This window comes from Lissotriton helveticus, chromosome 4_1 (genome assembly GCF_964261635.1).
Source record: "Lissotriton helveticus chromosome 4_1, aLisHel1.1, whole genome shotgun sequence".
Taxonomy (NCBI): Eukaryota; Metazoa; Chordata; class Amphibia; order Caudata; family Salamandridae; genus Lissotriton; species Lissotriton helveticus.
Genome location: NC_136063.1, coordinates 2,039,159,095 through 2,039,182,193, shown reverse-complemented (window position 1 = coordinate 2,039,182,193; position 23,099 = coordinate 2,039,159,095). Strand labels below are relative to the sequence as shown.

At 48.3% G+C, this 23,099-nt stretch overlaps 1 protein-coding gene and 1 pseudogene across 1 annotated transcript in view; one reads left to right on the top strand and one right to left on the bottom strand.

Annotated features, from left to right (window-relative positions):
• Positions 1 to 7,581, top strand: part of LOC144829487 (uncharacterized) — a 58,144-nt gene extending 50,563 nt beyond the window's left edge. The window contains exon 2 of the mRNA XM_078688677.1: positions 6,913 to 7,581. Coding sequence (XP_078544803.1) covers positions 6,913 to 7,468 — 556 coding nt within the window. The 3' untranslated portion in view covers positions 7,469 to 7,581. The remainder of the gene's footprint in view (positions 1 to 6,912) is intronic.
• A 14,868-nt stretch (positions 7,582 to 22,449) lies between these two features.
• LOC144829686 (28S ribosomal RNA) overlaps positions 22,450 to 23,099 on the bottom strand; it is a 3,270-nt pseudogene continuing 2,620 nt past the window's right edge.

Genomic DNA, 23,099 nt, shown 5'->3' with positions numbered 1-23,099 from the left:
AGCGCAAAAATGGGGTGCAGCAGACACGCCTACCCTGGCCCAATGGTGCAAGAACATGGACATAACAATGGTAACGGAGAGGGCGGTGTATAAACAGAGGGCTAATCCACGTAAATGGAATAAAATATGGCTACCCTGGAATACATATAGGGGGATCTATGCGAGCCTCTGCCGGAGGAAGAAGACATGGATAGTTCGAGGGAGGATGACGACGAGGAATAGGGGTTGAAGGGAAGAGGGAATGGTGCAGAAAATGGGAAAGCTACAAACACTATAAGATCACCGGGCGGGGCTACAGACTATACAATACATAGAATGTTCAGCCTATACTACTGCTTAGCTCATGAACAATGTAATGAGGATTGTTATAATCGATGCCAAGTATCCAATCAGTGACGTTGTTAGTTAATAGTTATAAAAACAGAAAATGTAAGTTGCGAAACTGGTTGATTGTGGCTGAATGTTGAAGCTACAATGATAACAGTTGATAACTATAAATGTGAGTACTACCATGCAACAATAAAAACAATTTAAAAAAAAAGAAAATGCCGCCTTTTTTAAGGCCGGCAGAGGTAGGTTGCGGTCTGCAGCGGTTTGTTGTAGGATGAGACATGTCCTTGTACACATATGTCCCATTTGAATGCATGTGTCAGCTCCTTGTGGAGTGTACATCCTCTTTACATACATGTTTTCTCTGCATATATCCTAACTGGCCAGTTAAACTTCACTTTTTCTAGTCGCTTTCTAGTCGCTCCCACTTCTCGACGCTTGATTATGTTCTGTTCTCAGACCCCATAAGGAAGCTCTTTCAATTTATGACCAAACTCTACGCTTTCAGTGATCATGCTGCACTCGCGCTTCTTATCCCTTCTCTACCAAAAAGGAAGCACCCTGTTAATCTTCATATCATACAGTGATTGCTAGGGAGAATGGGATTGTCCTAAAGTGAGAGAGAGTCGATGCTGTGAAGTTTGTGGGTAATATATTCTCCAAATGTGCATTAGAGGTAATGACATGTCTAGACCCAATAACTGATGATGGCATAATTGCAGCATTTGAGCAAATTCTATTGGAAATTAAAAACAATCTAATATGTTTTATACATAATGGCCACCGTAAGGGCCCTATTTGGTTTGACGATGAATGTGCAAAATCACTTTAGAACCTTCATATGACCTTTAAGACAAAACCTAGAGACCAACCTTTGGTCAAGTCTTTACTCCAGATTTACAGGAAAGCAAGATTATCAACTCCTTTCTGAAGGATCGTTCTCAGAGGGTCTTTTTGAAGCCTTTTACTTCGACTGAGAAACCTCTTCTTTGTGGTGTCCCCCAGGGCTCGGCCCTGAGCCCTTTATTATTTAATGTGTATCTTGCCCCTCTGGCCAAGGTGGTGGAATCTTGGGGAGTCAGAGTGATCTCCTATGCTGATGATACCCAGCTGGTGTTTTCTTTTAGGGATCACTCTGACACCTCTTTTGCCAACTTTCGTCAGTGTTTAAATAACATCTGCAATTGGATGACCACCAACCACCTTAGGCTTAATACTGACAAAACGGAGGTAATGTTTTTTAATCAGAAAACTCTTATTCCCTCTAGCCTGTGGTGGCCAGTGGTCCTTGACCCCCCCCCGATACCAGCTATCACAGTTCGCAATCTGGGCTTCCTGTTTGACAATACCCTCTCTTGTGCTCCTCACATTATTAAGACTACATCTGCCTGTTTTGCGAAATTGGGTATGATTAAAAAGATTTTGCCTTACCTCCCATTGAATGCCCGTAGAACGGTGGTTCAGTCATTGATCACGTCTCACTTAGACTATGCGAACAGTCTCTACGCAGGTGCCCCTCTGTACCAGATTGAACGTCTGCAGATCGTGCAGAATGGCGCTGCTAGATTGATTGGCAATATTCCGTTTCGACAATCTGTAGCACCTTATCGTAAACTACTGCATTGGCTCCCTATCACTAAGCGGATCCACTTTAAGATACTGATTCTTGCTTTTCGAGCCTTGAACAATCTTGGCCCAGGCTATCTGAAAAAACGTCTTGTTCTATCACACTCTGTGAGATCCTTACGATCCAACAGTTTACGTCTCCTGGTTGTCCCACGCTTCCGCCTTTCTAGAGTAGGCGGTAGAGCTTTTGGAGTAGTAGCAGCTAGACTGTGGAATAACCTCCCCTTGGAGCTAAGATTTGTCCCCACTGAATCCATCTTTCGCTGCAAACTTAAGACTTGGTTGTTTTCTTCCTGATTCTCTCCTCCTTCTTAGAGCTCATTAGTTGTCAGCGCCGGGACACCCCCTCGGGGGTAGCCGAGCGCTCTATAAAATGCAAAAATAAATAAATAAATAAATAAATCAAGGCTAAAAACCTTAAAAGAGGACTGGTGGGAAAGTTAGCAAAGGGCCGCTTCATTAAACAGCCCACAGGCTTTTTGGTCATTGATTAATGCACCTTTTCTGAGAGACGAGGAAAGGATGACAACAGATACTTATGTAGAGCAGGAGGCTTGGGTTACACACTTTGAAGGCCTATTTGGAAATACCTAGGAGGCAACCACCCAACTCCCCCTTTTAAGTTTAGCTGGTACAGGAGGCAATGTCTTGTTTACTCTGGTAGAAACATAACACACTGAACCAGTGTAAAAGAGTGAAGACCGTGTCCCAATTGACTTTTTTCTAGATAAGATCTTTGGGCACCACTTTTAACAAATGTTTTTAATAAAATTGCTTGAACGGGTGCTCCTTCCTCATGGAAAACGACTGTAATTGTATGTATTTATAAAAAGGGGGATAAAGCAATTCCAAAAAACTATAAGCCCATATCTCTGTTAGATTCTACCTCTAAACTAATGTGCCGGTTACTTTTGAACAGGCTTGAGGAATGGGCTTTGGAAAGGAACATTATATTCCCATGCCAATATGGCTTTATACAAGGAAAGGGCACAGTGGACCAGAGCTTGAATTTGAATTTAATATTAGCTAAATATACGGCAGCTAAGAATGGTCATTTATACCTTGCCATCATGGATCTGTTGGCAGCCTTTGACTGCGTGGCACGGTCAAGGCTGTGGCAGATCATGGAGGCCATGGGGATTGATATACAGATTATTAATATAATCTGTGACCTGTATGCTGGAGCTACTGCCTGTGTCCGCTTTGGCAAGGGAGGAGAATGCACAAGACACTAAAATTACTAAGGGTCTGAGGCAGGGGTGCGTTCTTGTGCCCTTTTTATTTGCGCGTTGCACAAACGCTGTAGAATCGGCTTTGTTTGGGTCCACTCGAGATGTCCCCCATATTAACTCACTTCAATACTCCTCTACGCAGACGACACAGTGATTTTGACGAGTACTAGTAACATGCTGTGCCAACTCGTAGTGGAGTATACGGAATTAATGAATAATTTGGACCTGAAAATTAATTACTCGAAGTCTTTTGCTCTTCTTGCAGGTCCAAAACAGCAGAAACAGCCACAAATGTATATTGAAGGGGGGGAAGTTAGGTGTTGTGTACTCTTTTAATTATTTAGGGATCATGTTTGACCGAGATAATAATTGGCGAAGAATGGTCTCTAATAGGGGATTACTGACGGAAAAAAATATTGGGGCTCTCTTAAAATTTGCTAAATTAATTGTGACCAAACCTATTGAAGTGGTAAAGAAAGTTTATGAAGCAAAAACTATATGTGCTTTCACCTATGGGGCAGGTGTTTGGAGCATCTCAGACTCTTATAAATTGCAACGCTTAGAAGATGCCTTTCTGAAAAACTTGGCTTCCCTGCCCCAGTCATATTCTAACTAAAATTGTCACACAGAGTTGAAAGTTACTTATATTAGTGATAAATTCTGTATTGCACCCATTCTGATGTGGCGCTCGGTCTGGTGTAAGGAGACTCTTTCAATGACTAGGCATATTATAAATGTTTTAAAATTAGATGGTATGAGTAATATCAGTTGGTTAAAATATGTCAAACTCAACCTCAAGACAGTTGATTTACACCACTTTTATGAAGATCCAATGAGGTGTCAGTCCATCTCTAAGAAAGAGCTAAAAATCCATTTACTGACCCAGTTACAGGCAAAGAGGCAGGATACTAACTTTAAACACCCGACAGTTAGAGCATATCACGCTGTCCCGTGCATAACATCGATTAATGCGAATTTAACATATCTATTGTATGTATCAAATCTACAACATAGATTTATTTTAATGAGATCTCGCCTACATTATATCCCTTTGATAGTAGGTCTTCCTTCCAAAATGTATTTGATCTCCGAACTGCCACCTTGTCCTTGTGACAATCAATTTATTTCATTTTTTGTTTTTTTGCAAATTCTATGGTGAAGAAAGAAAAAGATTTATTGTCCCTCTAATCTGCAAAATGAATTTTAAACAGTGTTGCGTGGCTTTGTATCATCTACAGTTATTGTCTGACTCTTTTACATGTTTTTCTTTGGCTTCGTTCTTTCTGCCTTGAGAAAAAGAAGACTTTATTGTCAACTGGATACTTCAACTGTAAATGAAGCTATTGATTTGTGCAATAACTGTGTGTATATTTATGAATTATCATAATTTTTAAAACATGAATAATCTTTTAACCCAATTTTATTCTTTTAGCAAAATTAACATATGTAAATTTAAATTGTAATAATAATGGAAATTAATGTGTTTGTAAAATACGTTTTATGCCATCATTGTGTTGGCGAAATGAAGTTATTTCTGACTGACTGACATACATGTTTTCTCTGCATATAAACTTGTTGTCATCTCATTACCCGGCAGTCAGATGGGGATATCGATAAAGGGGAACAATTCTTCAAAAGGACGCATGGTTATGTAATTTTGGGAGTAACCAGTGCTTAATTTGAGCTGGTGGTTTCCGGTGCTCGGCACCGTCACTTAATTGCCAACACCACTGCTTGTGACAGTCTGCCACAAGGTGGCACTGTCTGGCTATTTAAGTGGGGACCACAAAAACAGTTCATTATTTATTCAATATACTTTAAAAAGGACTATTACCTGCCGCCCAAGCCATTCTTATAGCTTTGGGGGCCTGAAATAGTACGAATTGTCACACTTGTAGGAGTGTGATGGTTAGTATTTGTGTTGTTACTAATAATGGACGTGCTGGCAGAGGCAATGTGTGGTGCAAATTATAGTGACCTCCTGATGACAGCCCTGGCACTTATTTATTTTTTACAAATTGAACATTGTGAGTAACTTGGAGCCTAATTTACAAGTTCTTGGCTACTCCTCTTCCCGAAGGGAGGTGCTTCAAGATCAAATGTCATCTAAAGGCCTTGTAGCTCATACTGACCCTTTCCACCTTACTCGACAACTGCTTTTGTCTGGTTTCAACTTGGAAACCCTTTAGAAGCCCTAGATATGGCTGTTTCCCCTTCAAATCTCTTTAGCATGGGCCTCTGTCGCTCCCTGTCCTCTTTCACATCATAATGCAGAAGTCCCAGTCGACATATGACCACTTAGATGAACCCTCAAATGCCACAGTAGCCACAGTGACACTGACATTTGGTTGATTTTTCATAAAATTGAGCGCTATAGAGAAATAGAGTTCTGTCAAACTGAATCTGCGCATAGAAGCAAGAGAAATGTGCTCAAGAGCAAGACAAAAAGCGTAGTATCAAAAGTTAGCAAGCACACAAGTATATTAATAAATACCCCATGAAAAATAGAGCAGTATTTTACTGAAAAGGCCCTAAAAGGTAGGGGGAGTTCATCTTTTTCCAGTTATAACTTAGACCTATGCGCATAAAACATTACTGTGTAGGCTTGCATTTACTAAATATGATTCATAAATGTAATGCATCTGTGAAAGTGTGGCATAACGTGCACATTACCCACATATAAATCTCGAAAGTGCCACCCAAGGCCAGTAATATGGGAGCATACAGATTAAAATTGTTCAGTTTTGGTTCCCACCCTCAAAGTAGTAGACGTTTGTTTGGACACACCTTATACCCAAACGGATCGGGTATTCACAGTGCAGAAAGAAGTGAAGGGTGTGTGATAATCTCCCTACTTTAAAAAAGGAAGTAATTTATGTAAAGGACATAGGTAAACTAGCACTATGTAAAAGAAAAAAAAACAATGCCACAATATTCCTAATGCTGTGTGTGGATAATCTATATGCAGTATGCAAACATGTGTTTTGGAACATGGGCTTAAGGTATCATCATGAGGACCTTGCATGTAATAGCATTCATTATGACATAAAGTTATGTTATGTTATGTTATTAAATCTTTTGTATCGCGCTCTGTTACTACAGAGTATCCTGGCGCGGTGAGTTTTAGACAAGGAGAGTGTCAGAACATAGCATAACCAACCCAACTAGAGAGGGGCATTAAACAGATGGGTTTATTCATGGATACGCGGCAAAGCAACATGGCTGACTAATACAAATAAGGATTATGTGCATATATGTACATGTACCAATTTCATTGTGCAGTTGCACAACAAATTGTATAGCTAGGTGAATCGATCCCTATGTGTTCAAGAATCACCTATCATGACAAGTTGAAACCTTACACCTATGAGTGGACGATGCTTGCTTTCTCAGTGCTTATGTCTAAATGTCGACTTCTTCTAAAAAAAATAAAAGACAAGTTATAGCTTTTTTATTTTATGTTGTTGAGAAGTGTATTCTGAAAGGTTTTGTATTATGATGTGCTTCCTTTGACGTATATCTGCATTGTATCACCCAATCACGTTTATGCATCATATGTCACAGTAAAGGGTCAATGGGTACACAACAAATTAAAATGTGTTTTAATGGCTTAGGGAAGAAGAGTGAATCAACAGAGTTTTAAATCTAACAAAAAATGCAGCCTTCAGCTTCTCCATAGCATACACAAAGATTTTGTCTAATAAATATATTTTTTTTTGTTTAGTTCAAAGGAGTGCCAGGAAAGGCACTGGCCAACACACAGAAACCGATGTATTATCCCCAGTGTAAATGAGGTACCTTCGAAAGAAAGCTGTTCTGAGCAAATGATTGCAAAACATCAGCATATTAACCCAGAGAAAACTTTTGAATTGAACATGGATGTGGCACAAAACAAAGAGGTGGAGACATCGGATAGAAGAAATGAAGTTCTGATACGGGTTAAGTACAATCACATAAAGCATGAACTAAAGATACCCAAAAATGCAATCGAGGAGGAGCCATTAGCACATATAGCAAACCATTTGCGAATACCAGCTGAGAAGATGCGACTGATCTGCAAAGGAAAGCAGATGCACAGAGAAAACATTTCACTTTTTTTGAAAGCGAATGCCATTTTCCAGGCGTTCGGTGAGCAAGCGGAGTCTGAAGATGGACTAGAAGTTAAGGATATTGAGGTACTGATGGCTCAGATGTCTGTTGAGAGAAGTGTTGCTGTAAAGGCCCTGCGAAAAACAGGAGATCTAATTGATGCTATCTTTTATGTTTCTGACAGACTATAATGGATATTAGTCTGTTTTTGTGAGTTTAGATAAAAGTGAAGTATTATTCTACATTTAAAGTAACACAAAGATGATAGGTGATTCCAAGAAACTGCAATATAATGAAAAAATAAGCAAGGTCTGTTTTGTTTAATTTATTTACAAAAATTGTGTCTTGTGGTTAGAAAATAAATATATATATATATATATATATATATATATATATATATAGAGAGAGAGAGAGAGAGAGAGAGAGAGAGACAGACAGACAGACAGACAGACAGACAGACAGACAGACAGAGACACCGCTTGCCTTAGAGGTGGGCTGGCCTTTACTATTGTGTCAATGAAGGCCCGTTGACTCAGTCCATAGAATTCTTCCTCTTACAGTGAAACAGTAGATGCCGTTGGAGGAAGAACATTACACTGTCTGTCCTAGTTAGGTTGGACGGTGTAATACTTTTTTCTTCCTGTCCATCAACACCAGGAAAAACATGGCAGTGAGGGACAAGAAAAACCAAATGCTTGGTTGAATCCAGTCCCAAATACCTCTCCCAAGTTGTATTTATAGGTACCAAACACTGCATGCATCCACCCTTAAACTATAAACTCTTCTTTTTAGAGAAAGGCTGGAAAATCTTTAATGTTTGTAAAATACGCTTCTCAACTAAAACTCAACTTTTGGATGTGGTTTCTTCTTCCTTTCAAAATGTATAGTACTTTGCATGAAAATATTTTTAGATAACTATTCGTTAACATCTTTCCAGCTGGCTCCTAACATCGTTTGGTGTCTGTTACTTCGGTTTAAAAGTTTTATCGTAAAGAAATTTAGCACTTTGCACTTATCATTTGCAGGTGTCCCCTCCATTTAAAATCTTGAGCGTAATGTTTCAAATTTGTATATTCTCATTGTGCCCATTTTTTATCCACTGGGTGCAAAAGTCACTCAGATGAGTAACTTGTGCTGCTTGAAATATGTTTATACACATTTCAGAAAGAATAGATAGAAGCAGAGACAGAAGTGAAAACACGTAGTATTGCGATTACTATACACAATGGGGCAGGGGAGGAGACGTAACTTAGTTTTACACGTCGCTTCCTAACATGACAAAATCAACTAAAATGAAATAAAGATGGAATAGGAAATTGACCTAGAGGTGGAACTAGACAAGGCTGAATGGAGACATATCTTGCGATCCCCCAGAAGGTGTTCCGAAATGCCTGTTTTAAAACCACACTGCTTAACTACTTTCACAGGACGTACCTCATCCCTAGAAATTTGAAAAAAATCTCAGCCACAATACCATTGACATGCCCATAATGTAGGCTTTTTACCATGTTGTTTGGGGCTCTCCAGAATTGAGCCAATACTGAGGCACAATTCCAGAACATCTGGAGGCCACTATGGGTAGAACTGTGCCGTATATACCTACAGGATGCCTTTAAGGTCAATTCCAGTGCCCAAAAAACAAAAAAGGCGGACACCAGGTTTATTGACTAGACATTACTGTTAGCAAAAGGGGCACTTGCCATGTTGTGGAAGTCACCGCTGGGCCCCCACCCCCCCAAGTGCACAATGGCAGCGCTATGTGCAATGGTGTGCAGAGGCCTAAAACGTAGCTTTACTTAAAGAGGAAGCACAAACTCGGGAGAAAGCCAATAGCACACCAATGGGATGGATTATTGATATTGTTCTTGACAGAAGGGGACACAATACCCACCAAACATGATTGAGGCTGAAAAACTCACTTTTTGTACTACTAGTTTACCTTTTAAGTGTTCTTTTTTTCGGAGATTGGGGGTTTTACTTTTCTCTTTTAGGCTTCCTCAATTTTGTTTTAAAAAAAAAAAAAAGAGGTAATATGTTGTGATTAGCAATGCTTGTTATGTGTTCTTGTTAGAACCCCCATGCGTTGCTGTGGTGCTCTAGTGCGTGGGGGATTCCATGTTTGGCAGTTGGTGGCTCGTGGTTGGTGTGAGAGCAGCGATGGCTTGAAGGACCTACAATAAACTTAAAACAGTGTTTACTCACCATGTCCTGTCTTCAGTACGAGCGGGGACACTACACACTCTCAAAGAGAGGTGCACTTTGTCCCCCTCGCCCCCATCATACACTGAGAGCACTGCTCTGGGTCTAAGTCTATTTAATTAGAAGACCCCTCAGTAAGCTTGCAAGAATGTCAGGCTTGCTGTGGGGAATAATAACAATACAGAGATTGTGCTGGAATAATACTGCATGGTTCTCCAGGGTCTGGCAGGGGTCTTTAGGGCACTGTGGGGAGTGGAACTACTCACTTCCTTGAAGGCGCAGTGTTCCTTTTCAGCTCTTGAATGCTGCTGCCTATATAGCCTCATTTACAAAAGGAATTTTAAAATGAGGTTCACCTAGAACTATAATTGGCTAGTTTTCATTAGATTATTTATATATACAGACACGCATGCACGCTGGACTATCCTGTTAGGAATGGATCCCTCTGAAGAACATTAAGTGATGGCCTATTTTTGTACAGTTTCTGGGTCCCAGGCATAGGCAAGACTATGAATTCATTGACCATTCTCATGATGACAAAGTAGGATTACAAGTAATGCATTTTTCGACATCATCATTGAATACCAGAGAGGTTAGGGATATACATCGAAAGCAGCCTCTTAAATTCACAAAGCTCTAGTCTCAGAAGTCCCTCTTTACCTAAACAACAAAATTAACATCTTCCAGACTAAACCCTTACTAATTAACTAATTGAAAAAAACCCTCTTTTTAAGGTTGCTATTCGAAGGTCAAGGCATAAAACCTCGGAACTCTCTCACAGTTGACATCATACTATAAAAAAACCTGCTTCTGCTCCACAAGAAACAAACTCAAAACTATGTGTAGTAGTTGCTGTGTGCATTTGTTCTAAAGTCAAGTCTCCCTGCTGCTTCACTGCACAACATATAGAAAATGGCATTGTCATTTAAAATTCTAATAGCTCAGACTCGCGTAAATGCTAGACCTATTGCATTGCAGATGCTTGTGATCTGGTAGTTTCCAGACAGACTATCGGTGCCTGCCACAAAATGCCTCTGTGAACTGGTACTGCTAAGCGATATATTGTTCCCTTAAGTGATGTTCTCTTGCTAACCTTTAGGGAGAGGGGTGAGGATCAGAACCAGAAGCACACAGCCAGGAGCAGTCAAAAGAAAAACAAGTCACGGGAGAACACAGCATTACACATGAAAAATACCATCACAAACAGGTCACATTGCCACTTAACCACCACATGCATGAGTCACCACCATGACAGTATCACTTGCACACATCACCGTAATAAGGTAAGAAAATACATTGAAGTCACCCAGATAAAGTAAACTGCAGCATTTTATGGTCCTCAAGACAAAAGGGGGAGGAGAGAGTGGGAACAAATGTACTGCAACATGCACACAAACCCCAATTTACACTAATGAAGACAAACAATACCGCAACTCTGCCGGGAGATCGCTCTGCTGTGCTTATACTAGTAGAACTGTGTGGCAATAGAAATGGGATTAACCTAAGGGAAAAGTCAAATCTGCATATCGCCATTTTAGACTTAAAAACATCGTAAACGCGACAAAAGAAAAAAGTGTGCACATGTAAAATACACACCATAACGAAGCAGAGATTGTTTTTCATCCAAATAGAGCCTTATTTTACAACAAAAAAAACTTCCACTTACCAAGGGCATTTTCTAACACAGCAAACTTAACTGCTGCTCAGTTTCCCCAGAAAGTTTGAAAAGAGCAGGACTTGGTACTCCTTCCATCTGGGTGTCTTGTCTCCTGCCCTAAATGTGAAATATAATTCACGGTGCCCTTGACATACAATGAACATTCAAATTACTGAATTATTAATGGTCGCCTGCCTTGGAATATAAAAAAACGCAGTCAGTTTGCAACTGATTTCATTGTCTTGTAAGTGTTCAGAACGATTTTCAAACACAGATTCCACCAAGTCCCTTACATCCTGACGTTCACTTAAACCCTGCTTGCAGGACAGGTCACCCCCCCACCGCCGAACAGCTCCACCTGCTTGCTGCCCGCTGCAGCCTCAAGCGCAAGTTCGCTCCTGCTGTTTCTCCGCTCGCCGCTGTGTTCCTCTGGTTGTACTATTCACTGTGTTATTTTCCCCTGTAAATCAGTGCCTCTGATTTGTTTGTACAGTCTTTGACTCTTGTTACGTTTGTACACCTCCCCCCAACCCCTTTAGTGTTTTGTGCCCCCCACATTCCCGACGCTGACCCCTGCAGCCACGCCCCGCTCCTGCCTCCTAGCTGCTCCTCCCTCCCAGCCTTAAATGGCGGCCGCTGCCCGACGGTGGGAGTGACCCCTAACCCTGCTTGCAGGACAGGTAACCCTCCACAGCCAAACAGCTCCACCGGCTCGCTGCCCGCTGCTGCCTCGAGCCCAAGTTCGCTCCTGCTGTTCCTCCGCTCGCCGCGGTGTTCCTTTGGTTGTACTACTCTCTGTGTTATTTTCCCCTGTAAATCAGTGCCTCTGATTTTTTTGTACAGTCTTTGACTCTTGTTGCATTTGTACACCTCCCCCACCCCCTTTTGTGTTTTGTGCCCCCCGCTTTCCCGCCGCTGACTCCTGCGGCCACAGCCCCTTGCCGCCCCGCTCCCGCCTCCCAGCTGCTCCTCCCTCCAAGCCTTAAATGGTGGCTGCGGCCGCGCCGCTGGCGCGCCAAAGGCAAGCCCGTCTGCGCCCGTCCGCGCCTGGACTGCGCCCAGCGCCAAAACCCCTGAACCCCGCACCCACCATGATGTCAGACCCTGATACGACGCCAACACCCTCCACGCTTTCAACACCGGCCGAGACCACCGCTGCTTCCAGGCCGCCTCAAAACAATCCCACGGACCCTTCTCCTGCCACACCTGCAACTTCACATGCGACAGAACCACCAAACCTCCAAGGACCGGACCCAACTACCTCCACTGCATACTCCTTAACACCCACACTGCACGCAAACACGCCATCAAGCTGTAGGACCTGCTCGACACCTCCGCCCCAGACGTTGCCTTCCTGACCGAAACCTGGTGGAACGACTCCTCGGCTCCTGACATCGCCATAGCCATCCCAGACGGCTACAAGATCTCCCGCGGAGACGGCACTAACGGAATTGGAGAAGGATTAGCCATCGTCCACAAGTCCACCCTCCAGGTCCACACCCTCGCAGACGACCCTCTCAACACCGCCGAGCACCTTCACTTCCGGATCCACACCGACCCCAACACCACCCTCAGAGGGACACTCGTCTACAGACTCCCCGGACTCCAGGCACTCTTCAGCGACTCCATCGCCTACCTCGCCAGCACCCACGCACTCGCCTCCATGGTATACATCCTCCTCGGGGACCTAAACTTCCACCTCGAGAACAACAACGATGCCAACTCCACCACCCTGACCTTCAACCTCGCCAATCTCGGCCTCCAACATCTCGTCACCGAACCCACCCATGCCGCCGGCTACACACTCGACCCCGTCTTCTCCACAAGCACCCACGTCGCCTTCAACCACACCACCGAACTCCACTGGACTGACCACCGCTGCATCCACTTCACCTTCAAGAAACCAAACATGCACCACCGCACCCAACAGCTGCCTCGCCGCTGCTGGAGCAAAGTCACCGAAGACCAGCTGACCTCCACCCTCGCCCAGAACCCACCCACTGACCCCACCAACACAGACACCGCCACCCGAAACTTCAGACGGTGGATCGACGACTGCGCCAACACTCTTGCCCCGCTCAAGAAACCCTCCATCAACCACTCCAGCAAGAAAGCTGCCCGGTTCACCGAAGAACTCCAGACCTCCAAACGTACATGCCGGAAGCTGGAGAAGAAATGGCTCCACGACCGCACACCAGACAGCCACACAGCCCACAAGGACGCCATCGGCAGACATCACCACCTCATCAGAACAGCCAAGAGAACGACCTTCAAAGCCCGACTGAACATCAACACACACGACAGCAAAGAACTTTTCAACATAGTGAAGGGACTCTCCAAACCCAGCACCAACACTGACATCCCGCCATCGCAAGAACTGTGCGACTCACTGGCCACCTTCTTCCATCGCAAGATCGCAGACATCCACAACAGCTTTAACACCTCACCCGCCCGACTGCAACAGACCCCACCCCGAACGCCAGCTACACCAACCAGCTGACCTCCTGGTCCCACGTCAACGACGACGAGACACGCAAGATCATGAACTCCATCCACTCTGGATCTCCGTCAGCCCCCTGCCCACACCACGTTTTCAACAAAGCTGACGCAACCATCGCACCCCAACTACGGAAGATCATCAACATCTCCTTCGACACAGCAACATTCCCGGAAAGCTGGAAGCACGCCGAAATCAACGCCCTCCTCAAGAAGCCCAAGGCAGACCCCAAAGACCTCAAGAACTTCCGGCCCATCTCCCTGCTCTCCTTCCCGGCGAAGGTCATCGAGAAAATCGCCAACATACAGCTGACCCATCACCTCGCAACATCCTAGACACATCCCAGTCCGGATTCAGACAAAACCACAGCACCGTGACAGCCCTCACCGCAGCCGCAGACGACATCAGGCGCCAACTAGACAATGGCGAAACCTCAGCCCTCATCCTCCCGGACCTGTCAGCCGCCTTTGACACGGTCTGCCACCGCATACTAAGAACACGCCTCCAAGAAGCCGGAATCCAGATGAAGGCCCTGGACTGGACCATGTCCTTCCTCTCCGGCAGAGCCCAACGAGTCTGCCTCCCACCCTTCCAATCCGAAGCCACTGACATCATCTGCGGCGTACCCCAAGGCTCATCCCTCAGCCCGACCCTGTTCAACGTCTACATGGCCCCCCTCGCACAAGTGGTCCGCCATCACGACCTCAACATCATCTCCTATGCCGACGACACCCAGCTCATCCTCTCCCTCACCAAGGACCCACACACTGCCAAAACCAACCTCCACGAGGGAATGAAGGCCATCGCCGAGTGGATGAGGAACAGCCGCCTGAAGCTGAAGTCAGACAAGATGGAAGTCCTCATCCTCGGCCTCACCCCCTTAACATGGGAAGACTCCTGGTGGCCGACCACACTGGAAACAGCTCCAACACCCACGGACTACGCATGCAACCTAGGATTCATCCTTGACTCCTCCCTCTCCATGTCTAAACAGGTCAACGCCGTCTCCTCCTCCTGCTACAACACCCCCCGCATGCTTCGCAGGATCTACAAGTGGATCCCAACCGAAACCAGAAGAACGGTGACCCAAGCCATCGTCAGCAGCAGGCTGGACTACGGCAGCGCACTCTACGCAGGAATCCCGGCCAAACACCTGCAACGACTACAATGCATCCAAAACGCCTCCGCCCTACTGATTCTCAAAGTCCCCCGCCGCAGCAACATCACCTCCCACCCAAGAGACCTACACTGGCTCCCCGTCAACAAGAGGATCACCTTCAAGCTCCTCACCCACGCACATAGAGCACTCTACAACACCGGACCGGCCTACCTGAACAACAGACTCAACTTCTACACCCCAGCCCCCCTCAGCGCCTTGAGACCCTCACGGGTAATTAGCGCGCTTTACAAGTTCACTGATTGATTGACCGACCCTAGAAAAGATGCCGAAAAAACTCACTGCGGTGCTGTGCAACGTAATAACTGAAAGTCCTCAGGAGTGTGAGGGGTTGCGGAAACAGACAAGGAAGCTTTCACGCATCCAATCCTGTGTGCGGGAGTAATTACCACCGCTCCTTCACTGAACTTGGTCAATCCTGCAGCATCCCCAACGGCACTGTCATGCCAATGCCTTCTCTTGGGCTGGGAGGGGGAGAGGACCACCCACCCCACTACCATGAAATGGTAGCGGTGGCTGCGTTACCTTCTGCAGAGCGGGCGACTCTTGGTGATACCCAGGAGAGCTTCCTCCCCCTCGCAACTGGGGCTTCTGGTGTGCTGCGCCTGCTTGCCTCGTAGCCGCCTCCAATCGCCTCCGCTCCCCACCTCCTGGAAGAAGCGGCTTCCAGGGCTCCAAAGCTTTTCCGCTTTTCCGATCCCCATGGGAGGTGCAAGGGCTGAAGACAAGGCCTGGCTCCCAGCGGAAATGCCCGAAGGGGCAGAGAAGTGGCCACAGTGGCATCCAGCGCAGCACGCAATTGTCTGATGCGCCCAAGAATTCTTTTTAGAGAGGGAAACAATCGCATAAGCCTTAAACCTGAGCCCTAACTGCAAACACAACAATGATGGACAGAATGTGGATCAATGTCACACATTCAACCCAGTCCAAAGATCTGGGCCCAAATCCATCGTTTTTCCACTCCACACCACCCTGGGTTAGACAATGGCGATATGCAAATCAGCGCTGACCCTGTGCCCCATGGGAACAGTCCAGTCCGAACTACAAAAGCCATGTCCTTCCCAGAACGGAAACAAGCATCCGAGGACCGGCCCGGTTTCGAGGTAACACCTCTCCTCAGCCCGGCTAGCTTGATTCCAGTGGTGTGGAGTGCCTGGGACTCACGTCTGAGCATCCCCAGTACACTTAGAGCGGTAACTGCAAACACAACAATGATGGACAGAATGTGGATCAATGTCACACATTCACCCCAGTCCAAAGATCTGGGCCCAAATCCATCGTTTTTCCACTCCACACCACCCTGGGTTAGACAATGGCGATATGCAAATCAGCGCTGATCCTGTGCCCCATGGGAACAGTCCAGTCCGAACTACAAAAGCCATGTCCTTCCCAGAACGGAAACAAGCATCCGAGGACCGGCCCGGTTTCGAGGTAACACCTCTCCTCAGCCCGGCTAGCTTGATTCCAGTGGTGTGGAGTGCCTGGGACTCACGTCTGAGCATCCCCAGTACACTTAGAGCGGTAACTGCAAACACAACAATGATGGACAGAATGTGGATCAATGTCACACATTCACCCCAGTCCAAAGATCTGGGCCCAAATCCATCGTTTTTCCACTCCACACCACCCTGGGTTAGACAATGGCGATATGCAAATCAGCGCTGACCCTGTGCCCCATGGGAACAGTCCAGTCCGAACTACAAAAGCCATGTCCTTCCCAGAACGGAAACAAGCATCCGAGGACCGGCCCGGTTTCGAGGTAACACCTCTCCTCAGCCCGACTAGCTTGATTCCAGTGGTGTGGAGTGCCTGGGACTCACGTCTGAGCATCCCCAGTACACTTAGAGCGGTAACTGCAAACACAACAATGATGGACAGAATGTGGATCAATGTCACACATTCACCCCAGTCCAAAGATCTGGGCCCAAATCCATCGTTTTTCCACTCCACACCACCCTGGGTTAGACAATGGCGATATGCAAATCAGCGCTGACCCTGTGCCCCATGGGAACAGTCCAGTCCGAACTACAAAAGCCATGTCCTTCCCAGAACGGAAACAAGCATCCGAGGACCGGCCCGGTTTCGAGGTAACACCTCTCCTCAGCCCGGCTAGCTTGATTCCAGTGGTGTTGAGTGCCTGGGACTCACGTCTGAGCATCCCCAGTACACTTAGAGCGGTAACTGCAAACACAACAATGATGGACAGAATGTGGATCAATGTCACACATTCACCCCAGTCCAAAGATCTGGGCCCAAATCCATCGTTTTTCCACTCCACACCACCCTGGGTTAGACAATGGCGATATGCAAATCAGCGCTGACCCTGTGCCCCATGGGAACAGTCCAGTCCGAACTACAAAAGCCATGTCCTTCCCAGAACGGAAACAAGCATCCGAGGACCGGCCCGGTTTCCAGGTAACACCTCTCCTCAGCCCGGCTAGCTTGATTCCAGTGGTGTGGAGTGCCTGGGACTCACGTCTGAGCATCCCCAGTACACTTAGAGCGGTAACTGCAAACACAACAATGATGGACAGAATGTGGATCAATGTCACACATTCACCCCAGTCCAAAGATCTGGGCCCAAATCCATCGTTTTTCCACTCCACACCACCCTGGGTTAGACAATGGCGATATGCAAATCAGCGCTGACCCTGTGCCCCATGGGAACAGTCCTGTCCGAACTACAAAAGCCATGTCCTTCCCAGAACGGAAACAAGCATCCGAGGACCGGCCCGGTTTCGAGGTAACACCTCTCCTCAGCCCGGCTAGCTTGATTCCAGTGGTGTGGAGTGCCTGGGACTCACGTCTGAGCATCCCCAGTACACTTAGAGCGGTAACTGCAAACACAACAATGATGGACAGAATGTGGATCAATGTCACACATTCACCCCAGTCCAAAGATCTGGGCCCAAATCCATCGTTTTTCCACTCCACACCACCCTGGGTTAGACAATGGCGATATGCAAATCAGCGCTGACCCTGTGCCCCATGGGAACAGTCCAGTCCGAACTACAAAAGCCATGTCCTTCCCAGAACGGAAACAAGCATTCGAGGACCGGCCCGGTTTCGAGGTAACACCTCTCCTCAGCCCGGCTAGCTTGATTCCAGTGGTGTGGAGTGCCTGGGGCTCACGTCTGAGCATCCCCAGTACACTTAGAGCGGTAACTGCAAACACCACAATGATGGACAGAATGTGGATCAATGTCACACATTCACCCCAGTCCAAAGATCTGGGCCCAAATCCATCGTTTTTCCACTCCACACCACCCTGGGTTAGACAATGGCCGGTCCTCGGATGCTTGTTTCCGTTCTGGGAAGGACATGGCTTTTGTAGTTCGGACTGGACTGTTCCCATGGGGCAACAGGGTCAGCGCTGATTTGCATATCGCCATTGTCTAACCCAGGGTGGTGTGGAGTGGAAAAACGATGGATTTGGGCCCAGATCTTTTGACTGGGGTGAATGTGTGACATTGATCCACATTCTGTCCATCATTGTTGTGTTTGCAGTTACCGCTCTAAGTGTACTGGGGATGCTCAGACGTGAGTCCCAGACACTCCACACCACTGGAATCAAGCTAGCCGGGCTGATGAGAGGTGTTACCTCGAAACCGGGCCGGTCCTCGGATGCTTGTTTCCGTTCTGGGAAGGACATGGCTTTTGTAGTTCGGACTGGACTGTTCCCATGGGGCAACAGGGTCAGCGCTGATTTGCATATCGCCATTGTCTAACCCAGGGTGGTGTGGAGTGGAAAAACGATGGATTTGGGCCCAGATCTTTTGACTGGGGTGAATGTGTGACATTGATCCACATTCTGTCCATCATTGTTGTGTTTGCAGTTACCGCTCTAAGTGTACTGGGGATGCTCAGACGTGAGTCCCAGACACTCCACACCACTGGAATCAAGCTAGCCGGGCTGATGAGAGGTGTTACCTCGAAACCGGGCCGGTCCTCGGATGCTTGTTTCCGTTCTGGGAAGGACATGGCTTTTGTAGTTTGGACTGGACTGTTCCCATGGGGCAACAGGGTCAGCGCTGATTTGCATATCGCCATTGTCTAACCCAGGGTGGTGTGGAGTGGAAAAACGATGGATTTGGGCCCAGATCTTTTGACTGGGGTGAATGTGTGACATTGATCCACATTCTGTCCATCATTGTTGTGTTTGCAGTTACCGCTCTAAGTGTACTGGGGATGCTCAGACGTGAGTCCCAGACACTCCACACCACTGGAATCAAGCTAGCCGGGCTGATGAGAAGTGTTACCTCGAAACCGGGCCGGTCCTCGGATGCTTGTTTCCGTTCTGGGAAGGACATGGCTTTTGTAGTTCGGACTGGACTGTTCCCATGGGGCAACAGGGTCAGCGCTGATTTGCATATCGCCATTGTCTAACCCAGGGTGGTGTGGAGTGGAAAAACGATGGATTTGGGCCCAGATCTTTTGACTGGGGTGAATGTGTGACATTGATCCACATTCTGTCCATCATTGTTGTGTTTGCAGTTACCGCTCTAAGTGTACTGGGGATGCTCAGACGTGAGTCCCAGACACTCCACACCACTGGAATCAAGCTAGCCGGGCTGATGAGAGGTGTTACCTCGAAACCGGGCCGGTCCTCGGATGCTTGTTTCCGTTCTGGGAAGGACATGGCTTTTGTAGTTCGGACTGGACTGTTCCCATGGGGCAACAGGGTCAGCGCTGATTTGCATATCGCCATTGTCTAACCCAGGGTGGTGTGGAGTGGAAAAACGATGGATTTGGGCCCAGATCTTTTGACTGGGGTGAATGTGTGACATTGATCCACATTCTGTCCATCATTGTTGTGTTTGCGCTTAAACCAGAGCCCAGCGCCCCTTAGACAATACAGTTTAGTATTACATCCTGGATCTGCCCACTGTATTCTTTGGCTGGGGGAATAGAGAGCTGTTTTCAGCATTTTGGCTAGTCAATTAATAGTCTCACAAATGTTTAGATCACACAGATAATATGAAAGCTATTAAGCACAGAGGGTTCCGCAGCTTGAACCTCCGGTGTGGGGGAAGAGGGTGGGTGGCCCTTCAAATAAAGAGGGGGCGCTATCCTTGGAGACAGTACAATAAAACCAAGCGCTCGCCGTTCCCCCTATTTATTTTTGCATCGCACTTTCAATTTAAAGTGAAAGCACGATGTAAAAATAAACACGCGGCGCCTTGTCTCCTTTTGGGATGGCCCATCCAGAGGGATGGCCCATCCAGACTGGATCACATGGCTTGTTTATATAACACACCTCCTTGCGATAAGAAACTGATTCACAACAGAAGGACAGCAGGCCAGCCAGTCCGAGTGGACCGGACCAAAAAGCGAAAGGGAGGCAACCAAAAAAGCTTATTTCCAATGGCAGCCCATCGTTTACCATAAACGGTGACACTAGCCAATGGAAATAAGGGGCGGGCTTCAAGCCCTTCTCTCAAAGTCCTCCTTGACAATAAATCTTGCCGAGCGAGCAGCACAAGTGCTGCAATGCTAGGCGAGACCTAAAAACTCCAGCGGGGGAAACACATTAATGGTAATCTTGTTGCTGTTGAATGAAGATGAAGAATAATACTGAAGAAATCAGGAAGGCACCAATCTCCTACTGACTTCAAGAAGTACAAAATAGCCAAGCTAGAATTCATACACAGAATAAAATCCAACTGCGAGAAGAAAAAACATGGGACAAAATAGTAACAAAAACGTCGTGAAAAATATGGGTCCAAATTAGGGGTGGGCAGAAAACGCTGCTCCTCTTGGCGGAGCGGATAAAGCCAGCCCCCCACTCCTCGGCCCGTTCTCTGCTTCTGAAATCAGCTTCTGAGAGCCTCCCCAGGCCCCAGTGGACCCCCGTCCCCAGCGCCCTGACCCTCGGCTGGCTTGCAGGACAGGGAGCTCCCGTACCCCGGTGACCTTGGGGACGGAGCACAAGTCCCGGGCCTGGTCCCAGCTTCCGAACCCTAGTCAGGCCGGGGAGCGCCTCCCTGGGCCTGGTGGACCCCGTTCCCAGCGCCCAGACCCTCGGCTGGCTTGCAGGACTCGGAGGCTCCTGTACCCAGGGATGTAGCTCGAGCCCCGGGCCCGGTCCCATCTTCCGAACCCTAGCCAGGCTGGGGAGAGCCTTTCCAGACCCCGGTGGACCCCCTTCCCCAGCACCCGGTCCATCGGCAGGTTTGCAGGATGTTGCACGAGCCCCGGGCCTGGTCTCAGCTTCCAAATTCTAGCCAGGCTGGGGAGAGCCTCCCAGGGCCCCGGTGGACCTCCGTCCCTTTTGCCCGGACCCTCGGCTGGCTTGCAGGACGGGGGCTCACGCACCCTGAGATGAAGCACAAGCCCCGGTCTCAGTCCAAGCTTCCGAACCCCAGCCAGGCTGGGGAGAGCCGCCCCGGTGGACCCCTGTTCCCAGCACCCGGACCCTTGGCTGGCTTGCAGGACGGGGGTCTCCTGCACCCTGGGACGGATCGCGAGCCCCGGGCCCGGTCCTAGCTTCCGAACCCTAGCCAGGCAGTGTAGAGCCTCCTTTGGCCCCGATGAACAACCAGACCTTCAGCTGGCTTGCAGGACAGGGTGCACCCCGTCCCCAGCGCCCGCACCCTCGGCAGGCTTGCAGGACGGAGGGCTACCACACCCTGGGACCCTGGAATAGAGCACGAGCCCCAGGCCGGGCCCAGCTTCCTATCCCTAGCGTGTCTGGGGGAGCCTCCTTTGTCCCCGATGAACACCCAGACCCTCAGCTGGCTTGCAGGACAGGGGACTCCCGCACCCTGGGGCCCGCCGGACGGACCTCAAGCCCCAGGCCCGGGTCCAGCTTCTGAACCCTAGTCAGGCCGGGGAGAGCCTTCCCGGGACCTGGTGGACCCTCTGTCCCCAGCACCCAGACCCTCGGCTGGAACCAAGTAGCGTTTAGCCTAGACCACGTCTTATCCCCGGTGGCCTGCCCGGGGAGCCCATTTTTCTCAACTATTAAGCCCCCACATAGTGGGGGCTTACAGAACTTTGGGGAAGGAGAAAAGTTGGAGTTAGCCCGGACGGCAAGCCGGCCATCTGGTCACCCAGCCTGTAGGGCCATCTGGCCACCTGGCCTGCAGGGCCATCTTGTCACCTGGCCTGCAGGGCCATTTGGTCGCCCGGCCCGAAGGGCTATCTGGTCGCCTGGCTTGCATGGCGATCTGGTCGCCCGGCTTGGATGGCCATCCTGACCTCAGGGCCATCTGGTCACGTAGCCAGGTGACCATGTGGCCCGGGCCGACCCAGCGCCTGGGAGGGTGCCTTATCCAGTCGCCCTTGCATTCCGGAGGGGGTTGGCCAGGCGCACCGAGGCAGCCGCTCGGGAAGATCCTTCCCCCGGACTTGCTGCTCGCCTCCCTGCTCCACTTGCCCGTAAGCAGCGGGAAGGGGAGGCCCAGCCGGCTCATGCCATCTAGTCACAATGCCGACCCGCAAGGGATGGTGGACCCCATCCCCGCACCCCAGTCAGGCAGGGATGGGAGGAGGTGGCCCCCGTGCAGGAGGTCACGTGGTGGAGGCGGCCTCCCGCAGGCCCGCGTTACCCCCTCAGCGTACCACCCACCGGCACAGCGGCAGAGGGACCCACCCTTGGGTTGGTGGAGGAGAGCGTCCGTAGGCGCCCATGCATGGAGAGACAAAAGCTTGGCTCAGAGGATGACTTTCAATAGATTGCAGCGACGTAGCTGCCCTGCTACTTATAAAGCACTGACCCAGATTCAGGTCATTTACGAATGATTTAGCACTGGGTGCCCCACGGACATGCAGTGCACTAAGGGCGATGGAGGCGGACCCTTTCCATCTGTGCTCTGGTCCCCAAGGGAGGAGCTCTACGCACCGGGCCCCCTAGAGGGGCCGGCTATCCCAGGCCAACCGAAGGATCGTGAGGCCCCACTTTCACGGTCTATATTCATACTGAAAATTGATATCAATCGAGCTATTGCCCTTCTGCTCCGCAGGTTTCTGTCCTCCCTGATTTCGCCTTAGGACACCTGCGTTATTGTTTGACAGATGTACCGCCCCAGTCAAACTCCCCACCAGCCACTGTCCCTGGAGCGGGTCGCGCCTAGCGGGCACCTGACGCTTGTAGCCAGAAGCAAAAGCCCCACTGGGCTCGCCCCTCTCCTCACCGGGTAAGCGAAAAAACAATAAGAGTAGTGGTATTTCACCGGCGGCCCGAAGGCCTCCCACTTATCCTACACCTCTCATGTCTCTTCACAGTGCCAGACTACAAACTCAACAGAGCCTTCTTTCCCTGATGATTCTGTCCTCTGTTTCCTTGGCTGT